Source organism: Pseudorca crassidens, chromosome 7, assembly GCF_039906515.1.
Source record: "Pseudorca crassidens isolate mPseCra1 chromosome 7, mPseCra1.hap1, whole genome shotgun sequence".
Taxonomy (NCBI): domain Eukaryota; kingdom Metazoa; phylum Chordata; class Mammalia; order Artiodactyla; family Delphinidae; genus Pseudorca; species Pseudorca crassidens.
The window spans coordinates 19,581,826-19,602,612 of record NC_090302.1 but is presented as its reverse complement, the minus strand read 5'-3'; the positions used below and the strand labels follow the sequence as shown (position 1 = coordinate 19,602,612).

Sequence of the window (20,787 nt, the reverse complement as noted above, 5' to 3'; positions counted from 1 at the left end):
GTCTTGTCAGAGTGGCTTCATCTTAGACTTTTATAGGAAGGAGTAGATAAGTTACAAGGTGGGGGGATGTAGAGTTGGAATTGTTCTGCAATCAGAAGAAGTCTCAATCAGCCGATTAGGAAGTGTTTATCTTTGTGTCTGGCTAGTTTCAGAGGGATAAACCATTCTAATCTTAATCACTCAGGAGACAAAGAAGGGTCATCTGTGTCTGGTCTTGCCACAGATAAACAAGGGAGTCATATGTGAATTTGTAAGAGTAGTGACAACTGGTGACAGGGAGTCTTTTCTAAATTATTTGGGGAAGAGTGGTTCTTTCAGGTAAGTTATTTCCAGAAACACAAAAGCATGGGGGATTTTGGAAAACAAAGGTTAAGGGGGTTTGTTGCTGTTTTCCGGGAGCACAGGACTCAGATAAAATTGAACATTGTCAATCTCACTGATGAAATAAAATTCATATTTTACGGCAAGACAAGAAAAATTTAAGCATAAAATATTTCTTTGCCTGCTTGGCCTCCTCCCTCCCCTTTAGTGTATACTGTGCATGTGCATTAACCAGACCTTCTTCGAAGATACCTTCCTTCTTGATCTTATAAAGGGTCATAATGACCCACTACTCCATAACTTCTTAGGAGATAATCTTACTTCTTAATCTTGTAAAGGGTCACAATGACCCACTACTCGCTTTGTACATGCAGATGTGGATTGTGTAAACGTCATTTAATATATTACCCCTTTTCTCAAAAACGTATATAACTGTGGTTTTTTTTAAATTTATTATTATTTAAAAAATTTTTGGCTGCATCACTCGGCACATGGGATCTTAGTTACCCGATCAGGGATCGAACCCGTGCCCCCTGCAATGGAAGCGCAGAGTCTTAACCACTGGACCACAGGGAAGTCCTATAACTGTGCTTTTACCTCTAACTGGTGGAACAGTCCTCAGGGCTTTCTGCAAGACTGTCTCCTAGGTTATAATTCTCAGGTTGGCTTGAATAAAATTTTCTATTGTAAGGCCAACTGGCCCGAGGCAGGGGAACACAATCAGATTCACAGGTTGCGTCAGACCGAAACTCTCCGGACCACCCAGTTCCAGAAACTGCCCAGCCTTCCCGCCTTTCGAGGGGCGGGACCAACGGTCCCCCAGGATATCCGAAAAGACCACCAAATAAGGAATACCCTGCGCCCTCCCATATTCACCACACCCCTTTCCCTTCTTCCCCTATAAAATCTTGCCCAACCCTCGCCTGGGTGCGACTTCTCTGGCCCCTTTCTCTCGGACCAGTGAACCTCGCCCGGGAGTGCTCCCTAATAAAGCTCACTTGAAGCTTTCCTCTGTTTCACGGTGCCGTTTGTTAAGATCCGACCTTACATCTATTTCTTTCCAAGATCGGCTATTGATTATTTCTTGTCGATATCATGAAAAATGGATAAAAATTAATTATATTTGATTACATATTAAGCCTCATTTAATTCAAAAACAAAAACTACTCATACACATACATACAGATGCAGCAAGAGCAATCTTTTCAGAAGACAAATGCATCCCTGCCTCTACTCTGCGGGCATCCCATTGCTTTTAAGATAAAGGTCCAAGTCCTTAGCAAGGCCTCCAGGGCCCACCTGATCTGGCCTCGTCTCAGACCCTCTACCCCTCCCTCTGTGCACTCCAGCCTCACTGCTCTTTCTGGAATATTCCATGTTCTCTCTTGCCTCAGAGCTCTTCTTGCTCAAGTTGTGTTCTCCGCCTCAAAAGCTCTCCACGCCCCCTGCCCTCAGCCCCATGCAGTATAAACGCCTGAAGCTTGGCTGGTTACCCACTCCTTGACAGTCAGATCAGGTCCTTTGTTAAAAATCCCTGAAGACCCCTCAACCAACAGAAGGTTAGCAACCATTTGAAACTACTTATCTTCATTTGAATGTCTTCTAGAATATGTAAAAAGTAAAAATTAACTCTACCTTCCATGCTTCCAGGTACAATCAGAACAGATAGCTCTGTTCTTATGAGTACTGAATACATTCTAAACTAATTACATGTATTAACTAATTTAATCATTATAACCCTATTATACTATTATTAACTTCATATGAAAACCTGAGGCTCACAGAGGTTTAAGAATTTTGCTGAAGGTCACCCAGCAAGTAAATGACAGGGTTGGGATTCGAACCTTGTTCAGTTTCCTTAGCCCAAGCAATGAGAGACCCCGCTTCCCTTAGTCCTTGTTGACCTGGGGCCAGGAAAGATTGTTGATGCTCCTTCACCTTCTTTCAGGCTTGTGTCTGAACAGCCCCACCTCAGAATGGGCACATTCTTTTCCTAGACTTGCTAATACATTCCCTCATCAGGGAAACAAGGCCTGGAATCAATTCTGTACCCTTCAGATGACTTTGCTAATCTTTGTTCTGACCTGTTGGCTCAAGACTTGAAGGCTTCCCTTGGAGGCATTTGCTTCACCCTCATTTCCTAGTTATTGAAGGACATCTCCCCAGGGTACCCAAGTTCTGACAACAAACACCCACTCAGATAATCAGAAAACCCAAACCAGCCTGAATATTTCAGAGGACAGATTGTCTAGAGTTTCCCTCTTTACACAATAAACTTTTGAAATGCTGCGAGGAAAAAAAATTCTGGAATTTGTAGATATTTCTATGCTTCAAGGAAGCTGGCTGTTAGAGAAACCCTGATGTGAAGGCTTTTGTTAAGTGGAGAGCTGGATTTGTAAATCAAACAATTACTCCCTAGCCAGCAAAAGACAACAGCTTCCATTTCGTGGCACTTACTGTGGACTAGAAACTGCAAATCTCCACATCCACCATCTCTCTTTTCGCGACAGCTTTATTGTGACATAATTCACATACTGTACCATGCGCCCTTTTAAAATGCACAATGTGGCGTTTTAAGTATATTGACAAGAGTGTGCAACCATCACCCCATCTCATTCCAGAACATTTCCATCATCCCCCAAACCCCCGGACCAGTCCGCAGTCACTCTTCATTCCCTCTTCCCCCAGCCCCATTAGCAACTGTAGGGCAGCAAAACCTGCCGCCCCAAAGTGTCTCCTCAGCATGCAGATTATTTTGAACTGAAAATAATCAAGGCCCAAAAGACTCAGGAAAAACTTTGACCTTCCGCCTAACCGCCTGAAGAATTTAGATAGAGGACCTGTTACAGGAGTAGAGCTATCACCAGAGTTGTCTGCAAAGAATATGGGCTAAGTGTGTTGGGGGAAACTCTTCAGAGACCAGAGTCCACTCTGTGTCCCACTGACTCAGCGTGGCCCAGCAAACATTTATTCACCAAGCATTTGCTTTTCCATCTCCGTGTCAGTTGCCTTCCTCCCTCTCTGAAGTCCCAAACCCCTACCCCCACTATCCTCTTTTGCTTCAGCTGAAGATGGTATTTAAGGTGAAGGTTTCAGCCATTTTGGTGAGTTACTCAGTTTTCCTGGGTCTCTCCATATATACACGTTCTTAGGTTTTGCTTGATCTTCTCCTGTTAATTTGTTTCGTGTCAAATTTAATTCTTAGACGAGCCAGAAGAACGTAGAAGGGTAGAGGAAATTTTCTTCCTCCGTAACAGCTCGCGATGAGGATAGGATGTAGCTTTAGTGACTGTGTAACCGAGCAGGACCCTATGGGGCCTTCCTGGGACAGGCAGTCCCCCATGTCCTCTGCTTTAGCTCCTCTCTGAAGTACCTAGATAACAGTATTTGATGCACATTTCCTGAGTTGTTTGGCAGTGGTGAACCCCTCCCCACCACCACCAAATGGAAGCCCCAGGCCTCCTGGAGCCTAAGGATTGACAATATTAACCCCTGTGACACCACCCTGCTGCCTCACCATCAGCCAGTCAGAGAACTGTGCACAAGCTGATCACGTACCCTGTGAATCCCCCCACCCTGCCTCCTGGCCTTTAAAAATGCTTTGCTAAAACCCTTCGGGGAGCTGGAGGCTTCTCAGGGCATGAGCCACCATGGCTCCTTTTGTGGGCTTTCAATAAACCTTTCTCTGCTCCAAACTCCAACGTTTCAGTTTGTGCATTGGGCACATGAACTTGCGTTAACAACTGGACACAATTCACCCCAAAGCTGCTGCAGTTAAGAGACCCTGGGACAGCTGACAAAACCTGACGGAAGGTGAGAATCCTTACCGTGTCAGTCAGTCTCCTGGATCTCTGCCTGCAGGATTTGTTGGAAATGAGAATGGTAAGAGTTTTCCTCTTTTCTAAAATTGGATTAGCAGGAAGAAACATGTGTAGGGCTAGCTCCTTGGACTCAGCAACTCTTGGTTTGCAATTCGATTGAATACTCTTGGTTTGTTGATCCTTTTCTTCCCAGAGATGATCTCTGTTTCTCTTTGTTTCTGTCTTTTGTGTCCTTTGCTATAAGGAGGAAAACCATTGGTCTGATTAGGTTTTCCTTTCGTCTTGCTCTATGTCTTGAGAACTTGGCTTATGAACCCATCGGAATAGTCTCTCTGGTCTCTGCCATCCGGAAGGTGCACACACTGGTGTGCATTTGGCAGCCAGTCAAATAGACTGGGATTCCTAGCGGTCCCTTTGTCCAGCTGTGCCACCTCTCAGGGGAGTTTGTCATAAGGGGTCCCAGTCCATAAGAGGCCTTCGTCATGTCAACCTTTGTTGCTTTATTATTGATGCAATAAAGTTCTTCACTTAAAAAATTTATTTATTTATTTGGTTGCACCAGGTCTCAGTTGCAGCATGTGGCCTCCTCAGTTGTGGCAGGCGAACTCTTAGGTGCAGCATGCATGGGGGATCTACTTCCCTGACCAGGGATGGAACCCGGGCCCCCTGTATTGGGAGCGTGGAGTCTTATCCACTGCGCCACCAGGGAAGTCCGCAAGGTCTTCACTTTTTAAGACTGTTTTTGGACCTTGTAAGGGCCACATCCTTTGCAGTCTCTTGTGCAGACGCCTCTTGCGTCTTATTGGTTTGAGTCGCTATTAAGACCCTACTTGTCAATGGCCAGAAGATGGATCCTTTAAATTGAAAAAACTTCTAAATTGGTAAACTTTTTAGAGAGCTCTCATCATAAACAGCTGTTTTATTGGTACCTGTGAAAAGAGCAAATTAAAAGGTGGACACAATATAACAGCTAACCTTAAGCATTCTAACAACACCAACAGTTTGGGAAGCCTTATGGAGTCTGATTGGTGTCTCAGCTTCCTCTCATGAGTCTTACAGATGCTAGTAAAAACATTCGATTTATTAGCAAGAGAATGAAAAGAAGCTGAGAGGAAAGTCAAGTGACTCTTGCCAATAAGCTATCTGGTCATATCTGAGTCTGTGCATATCTCTCTCAAACATGACATTCCAGTCAAAGCCCTGGTAATATAACCAATGTTTCCAATTGTGCCCTGTTATAAGGAGAACAGATTCTTAGGGAACTTATGCAAATAATGATATTGCCTGAAAATAAGAATATTCCCTAAGAGTTTCCAGATTCTAGAGGGATTAGGTAGGGAGAAAAAGATAAATGTTTAAATTCTGCTTACAAAGGTATAATTGACCAAATTGCTGTAAGGCATAGTTGGCATACGAGGAAAAGTTCCCTTATGTCTGGAAAAAAACCAGTAATATTTCAGACAAAAAGTCATAAAATTATATTCATATCCATCAGTTCATGTTTAGACAATCTTTGTGCCTGTTGCTCTGTGGTCCACTCAGAAAGTTTACCTGAATACCTGATGATATCATCAGAGACATTTTAAACTGCAAAAGATGCTTAGATGCTGACATTTAGAAATCTTCTTGACTGGCAGCTCTCAGGACTTAGACACTGGGTTTACAATTTGCTCCAATCGTTAACCTTTGTTTTTCTTTTGTCTCCATAGAAATGCTTATTAAATACCTGATTGCTTACACTTTACAGACCTAACTTTGAGAGCCCACTTGCATCACTGCTTCATGAAATGAATTTAACTGGACTGACCTAGTGTTAGGACTAAAGGAACTGGCTTAATGAGATGGAACAATCTACCAACTCAGCTTCTGGACCGTGAAACTTCTTAAAAGAAGGGTCAAGAATGGGAATGTAGGAGAGCAAAATTTGCCGCCCCAAAATGTCTCTTTAGCTTGCAGATTATTTTGAACTGAAAATAATCAAGGCCCAATAAAGACTCAGGAAGAAACTTTGACCTTCTCCTTAACTGCCTGAAGAATTTAGATAGAGGACCTGTTACAGGAGTAGAGCTATCACCAGAGTTGTCTGCAAAGAATGTGGGCTAAGTGTGTTGGGGGAAACTCTTAGAGACCACAGTCCACTGTGAGTCCCATTGACCCTACATGGCCCAGCAGACACTTATTCACCAAGCATTTGCTTTTCCATCTTATGTCAATTGCCTTCCTCCCCTTGGAAATCCCAAACCCCTACCCCAAATATCCTCTTTTGTCTTCAGCTGAAGATAGTATTTAAGGTGAAGATTTCAGCCATTTTGGTGAGTTACTGTTTTCCTGGGTCCCTCCATGCGTACATGTATCAAGCTTTGTTTGACTTTCTCCTGTAAATCTGTCTCATGTCAATTTCTTAGACCAGCCAGAAGAACCTAGAAGGGTTGGGGAAATTTTCTTCCTTCCCGACACCACAACCTACTTTCTGTCTCTATAGATTTGTCTATTGTGAACATTTCACATAAATGGAACTGTACAGTACGTGGTCTTTCGTGCCTGGATTCTTTCACATCGTGTTATCAAGGTCCAATCATCCTGCAGCATGTACCAGTACTTCATTCCTTTTTATGAACATCTAGTATTCATTGTAAAGATAAGACACATTCTGTTTATCCACTCATCAGATGATATGCATTTGAGTTGTTACCACTTTGGGGTTACTATTATCTCCTATTTAATTTTATTTAATTTTTTTTTGGCCCTGCTATGTGGCATGTGGGGATCTTAGTTCCCCCATCAGGGATTGAACCCCTGCCCCCTGCATTGGGAGCATGGAGTCTTAACCACTAGACCACCAGGGAAGTCCCATATTTATATTTAATTTTAATTTTTTAATGGAGGTAGAGTTGATGTACAATATTATATGTTTCAGGTATACAACACAGTGAGTCACAATTTTTAAAGGTTATACTCAATTTACAGTTATTATAAAATATTAGCTATGTTCCCTATTATGTTGTACAATATATCTTTGTAACTTATTTTATACATAGTAGTTTGTGGCTCTTAATCCCCTACCCCACCTTGCCCCTCCCCCCCAATGGTAACCACTAGTTTGTTCTCTATATCTGTGAGTCTGTTTCTTTTTTGTTATATTCACTAATTCGTTCTATTTTTTAAATTCCACATACAAGTAATACCATAGAGTATTTGTCTTTTTCCGTCTGACTTATTTCATTAAGCACAGTACTCTCCAAATCCATCCATGCTCTTGCCAGTGGCAAAATTTCATTCCTTCTTATGGTTGAGAAGTATTCCATTGTATATATATGTACCACATCTTCTTTATCCATTCATCTGTTGATGGGCATTTAGGCTGCTTCCATATCTTGGCAATAGTAAATAATGTTGCTATAAACATTGGGGTGCGTTTATCTTTCTGCATTAGTGTTTTTGGGTTATTTGGATATATACCCAGCTCTTTTTTTTAAAACATCTTTATTGGAGTATAATTGCTTTACAACGGTGTGTTAGTTTCTGCTGTATAACAGTGAATCAGCTATACATATACATATATCCCCATATCTCCTCCCTCTTGCATCTGCCTCCCACCCTCCCTATCCCACCCCTCTAGGCGGACACAAAGCACCGAGCTGATCTCCCTGTGCTATGCGGCTGCTTCCCACTAGCTATCTATTTTACATTTGGTAGTGTATATATGTCCATGCCACTGTCTCACTTCGCCCCAGCTTACCCTTCCCCCTCCCCGTGTCCTCAAGTCCATTCTCTACATGTGTCTTTATTCCTGTCCTGCCCCTAGGTTCTTCGTAACCCTTTTTTTTTTTTTTAGATTCCACATATATGTGTTAGCATACGGTAATTGTTTTTCTTTCTGACTTACTTCACTCTATATGACAGACTCTAGGTCCATCCACCTCACTACAAATAACTGTTTCGTTTTCTTTTTATGGCTGAGTAATGTTCCATTGTATATATGTGCCACATCTTCTTTATCCATTCATCTGTTGATGGACACTTAGGTTGCTTCCATGTCTTGGCTATTGTAAATAGAGCTGCAATGAACATTGTGATACATGACTCTTTTTGAATTACGGTTTTCTCAGGGTATATGCCCAGGTGTGGGATTGCTGGATCGTATGGTAGTTCTATTTTTAGTTTTTTAAGGAACCTCCATACTGTTCTCCATAGTGGCTGTATCAATTTACATTCCCACCAACAGTGCAAGAGGGTTCCCTTTTCTCCACACCCTCTCTAGCATTTACTGTTTGTAGATTTTTTGATGGTGGCCATTCTGACTGGTGTGAGGTGATATCTCATTGTAGTTATGATTTGCATTTCTCTAATGATTAGTGATGTTGAGCATCTTTTCATGTGTTTGTTGGCAATCTGTATATCTTCTTTGGAGAAATGTCTATTCAGGTCTTCTGCCCATTTTTGGATTGGGTTGTTTGTTTTTTGATATTGAGCTGCATGAGCTGCTTGTATATTTTGGAGAGTAATCCTTTGTCAGTTGCTTCATTTGCAAATATTTTCTCCCATTCTGAGGGTTGTCTTTTCATCTTGTTTATGTTTTCCTTTGCTATGCAAAAGCTTTTAAGTTTCATTAGGTCCCATTTGTTTATTCTTGTTTTTGTTTTTATTTCCATTTCTCTAGGAGGTGATACCCAGCTCTTTTGATCCTCATCACACCCTTAGAAGTGTGTACTGTCCTCCGTTGACTGACTGAATGAATTATGTTTTCTTGAAATGCCAAAAATGACAAATTTTCCCAGGAAATCATCGACTGGAATTAAAAGTTCCAGAGATCAGTCAAGTAACAGTTCTTGAATCGGGAAAGGAGTTTCTGATTTTAGCCTCCTTTCAACCCCACTCCTAACCTCATCAAATGAAAATGTCCTGAGGCAGGAATCCAGCTCCTTCTGAAGTACAGAGATACTTCTATCTAAAAGTTCTGGCATCATTCGATGCTCATCGTGCTTGGTGAATTCTAGATCACCTGGTCCTTTCCACAGCCCACAATATTCTCAGAGAAGAGCACAATGGGTCAGATATTCCACTCTGCAGCCCTGGCTAGATTCATACACCTTATCTCACAGTTAACAGGGATTTGACTTCGGGCAAGTTACTTAACCTCTGTGAGATGCAGTTTGGTCAGCTACAAAATGGGGTTAATAACACTACTTCTAAGTTACCATAAGGAGTTGTCAAGCGTTTAGGACACTGCTTGTCATATTGTAAACTCAACCACTGGCTTCCTACCTCCCTATTTGTGGTGGGAGACTTCTCTGTGCCATGTCGCTCCCCCCAAATCCACATATGCATGTCCTTTTTCCCTAATCACGCTCCACCCCCACTGTCTCCCACTATCCTTTCCTGGCTAACTTCTCATTATTCTGATATCATTTTAAATACCACTTCTTTGGGAGAGTCTTCACAGTCACCTACACCCCCTCTTCCTTATTCCTTCGTAGAGCAACCTGCGTTTTTCCTTCATTACTTTACCACAGTTTGTAATTTTCCCTTTAGTTTAATCTGGTTTTGCCCATAAACTGCGTGCTCCACCAGGGACCTTGTTGGTCTCGCTCTCTGCTGTATCCTCAGTACCAAGAGCGGTCTAGGGTCGCAGCAGGCATTCATCAAATATTTATGGAAAACACTAATCCTTTCCTGAGCTTCGGTTAAGAAAGGGAAAACACCCTTCCTCAAATCACACAGATTAGTGGCAGACTTCACCCCAAGTCTCCCTATTCCCAATTCAGATTCCAACCCAAGAGCCTGACAAGAATTTTAGCCTGTCCCCAAATATATTCCGAGTGCCAAAGAAAACTCCAAAAAGGGGCGGGAGTACAGCAGTGGGCAAAATAGGGTAAAGTGATTTGACTTGGCCCCTTCTCTCTGGATCTCGGTGTGAGCTTACTGTAAAGGGAGGGATTACTGCAATAACGACGTCGCAGAGCGGCCACAAAGATGGAACCAGAGAAAAGACAGACCTTGAAAGGGCCTTGAGCTGCGTGCGAGCAAGGAAGACAGCAACAGCAGATCCTGCGCAGGCGCAGTCAAAGCGCTCTGGTCTCCCGCCTGCGTCCCGCCTCGCCCCGCCTCGCCCCGCCTCGCCCCGCCTCGCCCCGCCTCGCCCCGCCTCGCCCCGCCTCGCCCCGCCTCGCCCCGCCTCGCCCCGCCTCTTCCCCTCCGAGTCACAAGACGCCAAGTGAAGTCAGCTGAGGCGGCGTTGCGGAGGTCACGTGACGGGGCGCGGGGCGGCGGGCGCAGGCGCAGGCGCAGATCTTGGACAGCTGGGTCAGCTGACCCGAGGGGGTGATAGAGCCAATTTAGGCCTGTCTGTGGCCTGTGGGAAACGCCGCCGCAGCTATGGCTAGTCAGTCGCAGGGAATCCAGCAGCTGCTCCAGGCCGAGAAGCGGGCCGCCGAGAAGGTGTCCGAGGCCCGCAAGCGTGAGTTTGGGGTTGGGACGGCCAGGCGTGGCGCGAGTCCAAGAGTTGCGGGCAGGCCGCGGGAGGTGGTAGGTGGGTGAGGCCCGAAAAACTGCTGACGGGGCCGGGGCGGGGTGGGGGATTGGTTACAATCGCACTCGCAGCTCTGGATCCGAGGCTTTGGAAGTCTTGTAGGTCGCCTGAGAGCTGCGATGTAGGCTAGTAGATAGGGCGTGGAGACAAAGTGGACGTCCTTCTTAGGGTCTCGGGGGTGTGAAAAGTGGATTATCCAAACGGAACGCGTTGTTCTACCCCTTCGCACTTACTCCTTTGGGGTCCTCCGTCTCACTGTAGGGAGCCACCATCTACACTTTTGCTCAGTCTGGAAACAGACCTTTTTGCCACGTCTCAGACCCTCCCTCGTTCGCCATGTTTAGTCAGTTGCCAAGGTTTATTTGTTCACTTTCTCTCCATCCCTGCAGCCAGCATCTTAGTCCAGGGCATCAAGTTCTCTGAGGCTCCCGTAGTAGCCTAATTCGTTAATTCCTTACATTTGTTTTTTCACTGCTGTTAATACGTGCCAAACACAGTACCTGGGACATCTGTGGTCTTTATTGCGGTATTCAAAGTCCCAGTGAAGGAAGCAAATTTGGGGTAGATTAATTGCAGGTGAGAGGAGGACTAAAGTTGAGAAGTGTGAGGTTGCTCAAGAACTTAACAGGTAGATCGAATCTAGATTGGTGAGTGGAAGGCTTCCTCCTCTCTTCCGTTTGGTTCTCCTCACTGCAGTCAGTCATACCTCTCAATTGCGAATATGACTTCCCCACCGCCCCTATAGTCAACAAACGTTTAGTGCTTGCAGAATAAAGCCTAAATTCCTTAAGAGCGTGTAGGAGGTGCTTTTGCATCAGGCTGTGGCTTTCTTCTCTAATCTCCCTTTTAGGTACTTGCTCCAGACACAGTGATTCCTCAAAAGCGCCTTGGTTGATTTCCCCTGCAAGCCTTTGCACAGCTGGTTTCTGATTGGAAGAGCCTTTTCCTAGGTTACTCTTCATCCTCTAACACTTAGGCTTCTTCAGATATCAAAATTTAGGCAGTAGTTCTTCCAGGAAGCCTTCCCTGACTTCATCTTTTCCCCTCAGACTAGGCTAGGAGTCCTCCCCAAGTACCTATTCCCGTCATCACTGTGCAGTAAGCTGTTTCTTTATATGGCTCAGTCACTAGACTAAGCTCCTGGAGAATAGGGACTATGTCTGATTTAACTTTTATATCCTCAGTTTCCCATCTGGTGAGATAGATGTTTCTATTCCTATTTGACAGATGGGAAAAATGAGGCTCAGAGAAAAATGGTATGACCATACCCTGGGAAACAACATAGCTGGGGTAAAATACCAAAAACTATTAATCTTAGTAATTTCTTGGTGTTCTTTCCCCCAGAATAGGATTTATACTCTTATCCCATACCCAAGTAGATTTCAAGCATGGCTCTTTTACTTTTTCAATTAGGGGTTGTGTGGTACTCTGTATTTCATTGGAAAAGCTTTCTTTGAGGGAGCTGGAGATGGGAACAAGTCTTCTATTCTTGCTCTGGTGACTGGGAAGTTCTGTGTTCCTCATGGAGTATTTCTGATCATGACCTTGACGCAGTATTTCCAGAATGACTTCTCAGAGTTTGTCCTGTGATGGCTCATCAGCAGCGGAAGTTGTATCTGTTGGGAAGCATGTGAGAATATTTGGGGGAAGTGCAAGAACAGGTATTGGGCACATGGTAAGAGTGATTCTGAGTGCCTTGGAGGTAGGGGTCATATTATACATCTTCCTTTATCCCATCAGGCCTGGTGCAGGGACTTGGATATCTCAGGTAGCTATTACATAGTGACTGAAAGAACTGGTTTTAAAGGAGTGAGTTTATGGCTAATACACATCTCAGAATTTGCAGTGGTTAGGAACAGAAGTATTGAGAAGACACATAATATGAAGAAGTTACTCTCTTTCTTGATCTGTAATTGTGGTTGACACACCCAGTTAGGAATTGGGAAGAGGCAGCGCATGATGTGGTAAAATGGTCCAACCCCAGTTTTTCATGAAATCGTTGCTTGGACCATAAACTTTTTAAAAATTTTGTATGTGGTTTGTCATTGGGAGTGAAACAGAACGCTGGCCTCCACATTGTAAGGCCCACAAAAAACAAGATTTAAAAGAAATGATTTCCTCCTCAGATATTTTTAGGTTTTCAGAGAAGCCAATGAAAATTGAACTTCGAAGGTGTTTGCTGACAGGCGGAGAATGGTTTACTAAGTAATTAATTCAGGGAGCCATAGTTGTTGGGAGTGATCAGGACAGTGGTATTGTGAAATTATGTGGAGCTACTGCATAATGTTCAGGCTATGTTAAAATTTGTTGGTTTGGAAAAGAACCTTGACTTCGGAATATGGCTTTGAATATATAGCAGATGAGGAAGACAGCATGTGGGGCATTGGGATAGAAGTTGGCTCCAGCAGACCTTAAATAGTAGGCACTAAATAGTACTGGAGGAAATATATACTTGGAGAAATAGTCCTTGTGGGGCTTAGACACCTATTGATTGTTTTAGACTAGCCTCATGGAGGATTGATGTCATGGGGTCATCACCAGTTCAAAATCCTGTTGTTAATCAGGAGGTGGAAGGTTAAATTCACTTTCATTCACCTACATGGGCTGACTGGGATTTCAGCAGTTGCTATACAATGAATTATAACAGCTTGCTTTTAGATGCAGGATGTCTTTTACTCTGAATTAAATAAATCCTCAATTGATCGTCTAGGACCTGCCCCCCTCCCCCACCATCCCATTTGGGTGTATTAGAAGTTTGGTGAACAGGGAAACTTGTTGGTTGATCTTGTGGTCTGTTTTCATAAAGCCTCTGATAGAACCTAGAGAATTTTTCCAGCTTTATGTTAAACTATGCTCTTCTAAAAACCAGAGCCCCTGTGTCTCCTCACTTCTTAGATGCTTGTGCAGTCTTATGTCCAGTGCTCCCCATTCAGAATTCCTTCCCAGAACCACTTTTACTTATTTCCTTGTGCACAGGCATGGGTTTTAGTTTTCAATATTACATCATCTGTTTCATTAGTTACAGTTTAGGTTGATGTCCCTTGGGAGTGTGTTAGCCTCCCTGCTAAGCTTCTAAGCCGAGCTCCAGTTGTAATCAGCAGCATACTTAGGTGTTTACTTCTCAGGAAGAGAGAGAATTCCCTAGATGGCTAATGTCGCCCGTTTTATGTTGGTTCTTAGTAGTTGAGATTGAGAGAATATTCTGACACATTCCAAAATTTTTTGCATCATTTTTACGGTCTACTGTAGGTATAGAAGGCGGTCCTTTTTATCTAGTCACTCCTTCTGAAGTACAGTCTAGTTAAGTACAGGAGGCAGGAGCTTGTACTATTAGTTAGCTCTGAATTCTCTCTCTCCCTCTTCCCCATGCATGTCTCTTGAGACTGTATCTTTAAACTTTTGTGCTTGTTTATTAGAATTTACCATCTCAGTCTCTGCTTCCTCTTCTGCTTGTCTCTTAACCACTTCCTTTGAAAACAGGAAAGAACCGGAGGCTGAAGCAGGCCAAAGAAGAAGCCCAGGCTGAAATTGAACAGTACCGCCTGCAGAGGGAGAAGGAATTCAAGGCCAAGGAAGCTGCGGTGGGCTCAGTTTATTTTCATTACTGCCTTAGTTTCCTGAGGCTTCCTTCTCCTCCTCTTCCCCTTAGGCTCTCAAAGTATCCAGCGTAGCTCAGAGATTCTGATTCTGGTAGAAATTTGAAAATTTGGTTACTGGATGCTTAGGCTGAATCTCTTAAGGTGATTAATTTTTAACTAACATTTGAATCCTAGTCTTCATTTATTCAGTTAAATTATTGAATTATTAATAGATATAATTAGATATTAAATATAGATAATTTATAGAGATAAGTTATTTAATATATATTGAATATAGATATTATTAAATATCTTTTGAACAGTTAATGTGTGCCAGATGCTAGAGGATCAGCTGTGAACAGAAATAGACATGGCCCTCATGGAGTTTAGCGTACAGCCTGGTGGTCAGGGACACTTAGTAATAAAGTGTCTGGTGTTCAGGGACACTTAGTAATAAAATGTAAGTCATGCAAACCAACAACTGAAGAGGGCTGTAATGGTCATAAACATAAATCACATGGAGCCCCCTTTAGTATAGTCACTTATCAGTAGTATAGGCTAGACCACAATGTGTAAGATGCATATAATAATAGTACAAAAACAGATACAGAAAGTACAGAGAAAGTAGGGAAAATTCTGGAAAAGGGAAAGGATGGAGGAGGCTTCGTAGAGAAAAGAACCTCTATCAGGACTCTTGGATACAGGCAGCAGAAAACAGTTCAAGCTGGTTTAAGCAAAATGGAATTTATTGACCTATATGCTTGGAAGCCCAGGTAAAGGCTAAGGTTTTTTGGGTTTTTTTTGTGGTATGCAGGCCTCTCACTGTTGTGGCCTCTCCCGTTGCGGAGCACAGGCTCCGGATGCGCAGGCTCAGCGGCCATGGCTCACGGGCCCAGCCGCTCCGCGGCATGTGGGATCTTCCCGGACGGGGGCACGAACCTGTGTCCCCTGCATCGGCAGGCGGACTCTCAACCACTGCGCCACCAGGGAAGCCCCACTTGGACCTCTTTGAGCCCTGTTTTCCTCAACTGTAGAAAGAGGAGTGATAGCCTCCTCATAGGTTATAGAGGAATAGGTAACAGGTCATATGAGAGAATGCTGTGTAAACTGATGTGTTACACAAATGTGAAGAGATATAGTTGTAAACCTTCATAATGAGGCGACAGCAGTTTAGGTGATGAAAAGATTCAGGCACAAAAAAGTGATACCTTAAGAACCTGATAGATCACATTCTAATAAAGTAGGCATAACAGTTAACAATGAGAAGACAGTGGACAGTAAAAGAAAATCTGTCCATCAGTGTGTGTGTTAAGTTGTAAATGGAAACTGAAGAGGTGAGACATCCATGCACTAAAAATTTCAAGCAATAAAACAGGGCAACAATGAAGGGATAGTTTCCCTCTCACCCAGACCCACAGTCCTCTTTAGAGATAACCACTGTTAACAGTTTCTTGTGTATTCTTGTAGAATATTTCTACTTGAAAGAACAGATGTCACGTATTCTTAATACTGGTGAAACCACTGTTGAACTTAAGGGCTAAAACATTAACCAGTAATGGTGAAACTGTATATTCCTTCTAAATTATATTGCCCTTGTGTTTGTTATTTTTTAAGAGCTTTTTTTTAAAAAAAAAAAAAAACACCATGTATCTACCCCCTTTAAAACCACACAAGGAGACATATTACTAACCACCAGGCCTCAGTTGTTAGGTCTTTAGGTTCATTCCAGTCTCTGGTTAAGGCTGCACGTGAGGCTGTAGAGGGATGTGACTGTGGAACCCTGACTTCTCTCACGCTCTTCAGTCATGCTGCTGATTACTTATATTCATTATGAGACTGGGTTTCTTCAAAAGTCAGAACGTTGCTTATTAAATGTTGTTCCTGCCCAGCCAGAGCATCGTCCTGACGTTCCCTCTGTCATTGCTCCCCGACTCCAGGCTCTGGGATCCCACGGAAGTTGCAGCACTGAAGTGGAGAAGGACACCCAGGAGAAGATGACCATCCTTCAGACCTACTTCCGGCAGAACAGGGATGAAGTCCTGGATAACCTCTTGGCCTTTGTCTGTGACATCCGGCCAGAAATCCATGAGAATTACCGCATAAACGGATAGGGGAAGAGCAAAAGCGCTGTGCTGTGGATTGGCATTTTAGATGCCTTCATAGAATATGAGGCTTCAACAAGGCTTGGGTTATATTGTTGTGAAAAGGCATTAAATTATTTCTGTATATTATATAATAGGTCCCTTCACTTTTTGCAGAATAGCAATCATAGCTTCTTTGTACAAACTTATGGCCTATCCAAAGATTTTATCTTTTTACCTCACATTTCTTAGAAACTTAATGGGTATATGTTGTCTGTTTTCCTGTGCCTTTTCGCTCGAGTGGCATATTATGAACACTGACTTTTTCTTTCTTAGATATAGTTTTGTTTTTTCTTTTAATTTTATGTCATAGCTTTATGTTGCAACTCTACTTGTTCAAAAGTTAGATCATGAAGGTTCCTTCCTATGACCTTAGATATAGTTTAAAAAAAAACAATTTTCTTAAGAAAGAAGGGGATTAAATTTTTTTTTTCCCTAACTCTTTCTTGAAGGTCAGGGGCTTTATCTATGAAAAAGTAGTAAATAGTTACTTGTAACCTATGTGAACAGCCAGCCTTAAAATAGTCCTTTCCGGCTAAGAGTTAGAACAGTGGGGACTAGTATTGGGCTGCTTTTGGTTTCTCTTATTTAAAATTACTAGATGATAGAATTCAAGAACTTGTTGCATGTCACTACTTGGTGTACTGATACTGTACGAATAATCATTTAAAAGTCAAGACTCTGTCATGCATATTTTTCCCCTCTGCTTCATCCTCTTCGATAATGCAAAATGCACTTTGACCCAGATGTTCTGCAGAATTTCACTAAGGAAATTAAATTAGCACATATATCACACACATTCACATACATACTTAGAAAATATTCATGGTGCATATCTTAGCAGGAAGGAAATCACTTCCTTGGGTGATTTCACCCAACAACTGTTTTGAAAAACAGCAAGCAGGGGACTTCCCTGGTGGTCCAGTGGTTAAGAATCCACTTTCCAGGGCTTCCTTGGTGGCGCAGTGGTTGAGAGTCCGCCTGCTAATGCAGGGGACACGGGTTCATGCCCTGGTCCGGGAGGATCCCACATGCTGCAGAGCCGCGGGGCCTGTGAGCCATGGCCTCTGGGCCTGCGCGTCCAGAGCCTGTGCTCCGCAACGGGAGAAGCCACAACAGTGAGAGGCCCGCATACCGCAAAAAAAAAAGAATCCACCTTCCAATGCAAGGGACAAGGGTTCGATCCCTGGTCAGGGAACTAAGATCCCACATGCCGCGGAGCAACTCAGCCATTGCTCCGCAGCTACTGAGCCTGTGTGCTCTGGAGCCTGCTCGCCCTAATGAAGACTCATCGCAGCCAAAAAATTAAAAAAAAAAAAACCACACACACACACACAAAACAGCAAGCAACTAGTAGATCTGAAGTTTGCCTTTTCTCTAGAGCACCCTGTCCTGGGGCAGCCTTGGACAGGTTATCAAGCGTGTTTCCTTCCTGGTAGGCTAAATGCTGAGTGCAGTACCTATAGTAACTTCACTCTAGCACTTAAGAATTAAATGCCCTCTGGACTTCCCTGGTGGCACAGTGGTTAAGAATCCGCTTGCCAATGCAGGGGACAGGTTCGAGCCCTGCTCTGGGAAGATCCCATGTGCCACGGAGCTACTGAGCCTGCGCTCTAGAGCCTGCCTGCTACAACTACTGAAGCCCACGCTCCTGGAGCCCATGCTGTGCAGCAAGCGAAGCCACCACAACGAGAAGCCCACGCACCGCAAAGTAGAGTAGCCCCCACTCGCCACAACTAGAGAAAGCCCGCGCAGCAACGAGGACCCAACGCAGCCAAAAATAAATTTATATTAAAAAAAAAATGCCCTCTGACCCACTAGAAGCTGAAAGTCTTCCGCTGCAAGGTAATTTCTGGTACGTAGAAACAACTGAAAGAACATTGTGCCGAAACTGTGGGGGAGTTAGAGGGCCTTTTAAAAAATTATACCTTTTATGTGACTGAGGATGGGTGGATCTCAGGCCACATCCGTCTCTAGTTGCTGTTCCCTCTCGCAGAATTCCTCATAAGAATCTTCTATACGAGCTTCTCCATTTTTTACTGTTCAGGCACTCCAGTCAGGCTTGCCATGCCATTGAAACTGCTTGCTCGTCAGGGTCAGCAATGATGACCTAGTTGGGGTCCAATCCTCTGCTTGACCTTCAGTATCATTGGACAGGGTTGGCTATTCCTTTTTGAGCCACTTTCTTAGCCTCCCTTCTGCAGCCGTGTGCTGCCTTGCCTCTCCAGTCTCTTGCTGGTTCCTCTGCATCTTTTCCTGTGGTTTTGTTCTTGTGTGTCTCTACGTCCCCATTTGAGACCATCTACATTTCATGGCTTTGATACCATCTATATTGAAGACCCAAATTTGTATCTCCAACTGTCCTGAACTCTAGAATTGTCAGATTGTTTATTTGATATTTTCATTCAGTTATCTGGTAAGCATCTCGATCCTAATATGTCCCAAACTATACCTGGTTTTGTTAGGACTTTACTCCTGGTACTGCTAAGTGTATCCAGACCACGGTCAGCAGTGTCCTTGACTTCTACCCACTGGATGCCAGTAGTACCCTGTCAGTTGTGACAACCAAAAATGTCCCCAGACGTGGTCAAATGTCCCCTGGGGATCAAAACCACCCAGTTGACAACTACTGTTAAAGCAACAACAAAATTACTGAAATACCACACGATCCCTGGAACATTCTAGGTACTCAAAAATTGTGTCCTAATTTTCCAAAATTTGGTTCTCCTTTTCTCACCCTAATCATCCTTGATTATATGTCTAATAATAGCTCTTATTTGTTGGTATAGGATATACTCTGAAGTCTCAGTGGCTTAATACAACAAAGATTCCTTACAATGTTTGATACATGTTGGGTGACCAAGGCAGCTGTTCTCCATGTGGTGAGGCAGTGATTCAGATCACCTCCACTTTGTGGTTCTACCATTTTAGCACATGGTTCCCATGATTCCAGAGGCAAGGGAAGAAAAAGTTGGCAAACGTGCACCAGCTCGTCTGTGCTTACGTCCTGAAATGAATGACATTTGTTCTCAGCTCATTGACCCTCGTGCATCACGTGAGCCAACCTAACTGCAAGGGAGGCTAAGAGATGAGGCAGATCCTGTGGTTATTTGGTGAGTAAAAAATCTCTGTTTTAATTGCAAACAGTAGCTTTCTCCACGCCAGCTAGTGACCACGTGCATTGTTCACGAGCAAGAATATTTTGAAAGGCATCTTTTTTCCCCAAGTAGTGGGTCTCAACAGTGGGTTTCAAATGTTCGGTAAACCATGTTGTAAACAAATGTGCTGTCATCTAGGCTTTGTTCTATTTCTAGAGCACAGGCAGAGTAGATGTAGCACAGTTCTTCAGGGCCCTAGGATTTTCAGAGTGGTCAGTGAACATTGGCTTCAACTTCAAGTCACCAGCTGCATTAGCCCCGAATAAAAGAGACTGTCCTTTGAAGCCAGGCACTGACTCCTCTCTAGCTATGAAAGTCCTAGATGGCATCTTCTTCCAACGTAAGACTGTTTTGTCTACATTGAAAACCTGTTGTTTAGTGTAGCCACCTTCGTTCATTATCTTAGCTGGATCTTCTGAGTAACTTGCTGCAGCTTCTACATCAACAATTACTGAATCATGGAGATGGCTTCCTTCCTTAAACCTCACGAACCAATCTCCACTAGCTTCAGACTTTTCTCTGCAGCTTCCTCACCTCTCTCAGCCTTCACAATTATACAGAGTTAAGGCCTTGCCCTGGATTAGGCTTTGGTTTTAGGGAATATTGTGGCTGGTTTGATCTTCTTTTTGACCGCTAAAAACTTTCACCAGGGACTTCCCTGGCGGTCTAGTGGTTAGGACTCCGAGCTTCCACTGTAGGGGCCCCGGGATTGATCCCAGGTTGGGGAGCTAAGATTCCGCAAACTGCACAGTGCAGCCAAAAATAAATAAAAATTTTAAAAAACCAAAGTATTTCTTCTGGTTTTGACCCAGTTTCCTGACAAATAGCATGTGACTTGTCTAACTCCCTGCACATCCCTGCCAAGGACAGTGGTGTGTCTAGGCCCAAGCTCTCGCGTGCATATCTTACAGGGGAGTACTCACCGTGTGATGTGACTCCCAGGATTTCGAATCAATGTAATGGAGCCAGGAGCAATGGAACATACTGTGGGGCGTGCTTTTGGAAATACCCTTTAAGATGGCTCTAATTAGTGGCCAAGCCTAGATTTGAACCAAGGTCTGCCTGACTTTCCAGCCTGGGTTGCTGTATGATTTAGTTCAGTGTGTTCTATGGCAGTGTTTCAAGCAGTGTGTTTCTAAAAGAGAAAGTCAGTGACTCTACAACTGGCAGACAGGTTCCAAAAAACAAGATCTAATTTTTGATCTTTGCCTTTTCACTTACTCATCCCATGGTTCTGAG

The 20,787-nt window shown here is 43.5% G+C and overlaps 2 protein-coding genes across 2 annotated transcripts in view; both read left to right on the top strand.

The window, feature by feature from the left end:
• Positions 1-10,429: 10,429 nt before the first annotated feature.
• On the top strand, positions 10,430-17,067 carry ATP6V1G1 (ATPase H+ transporting V1 subunit G1). The gene is made up of 3 exons (XM_067743547.1): positions 10,430-10,599; positions 14,152-14,252; positions 16,187-17,067. The coding sequence occupies exons 1-3, from the start codon at positions 10,518-10,520 to the stop codon at positions 16,358-16,360; spliced, it is 357 nt and encodes a 118-aa protein (XP_067599648.1). The 5' UTR covers positions 10,430-10,517; the 3' UTR covers positions 16,361-17,067.
• Positions 17,068-17,211: 144 nt separating this feature from the next.
• TMEM268 (transmembrane protein 268) overlaps positions 17,212-20,787 on the top strand; it is a 31,082-nt gene continuing 27,506 nt past the window's right edge. Inside the window, exons 1-2 of the mRNA XM_067743546.1 lie at positions 17,212-18,245; positions 19,322-19,503. The gene's annotated coding sequence lies outside the window, so the exon portion shown is untranslated. The remainder of the gene's footprint in view (positions 18,246-19,321; positions 19,504-20,787) is intronic.

Coding starts and splice junctions, on each gene's coding strand:
- ATP6V1G1 (XM_067743547.1), top strand. CDS start 10,518: ATGGCTAGTCAGTCGCAGGGAATCCAGCAGCTGCTCCAGGCCGAGAAG. Junction 10,600..14,151: donor GGTGTCCGAGGCCCGCAAGC/GTGAGTTTGGGG, acceptor CTTTGAAAACAG/GAAAGAACCGGAGGCTGAAG. Junction 14,253..16,186: donor TCAAGGCCAAGGAAGCTGCG/GTGGGCTCAGTT, acceptor CCCCGACTCCAG/GCTCTGGGATCCCACGGAAG.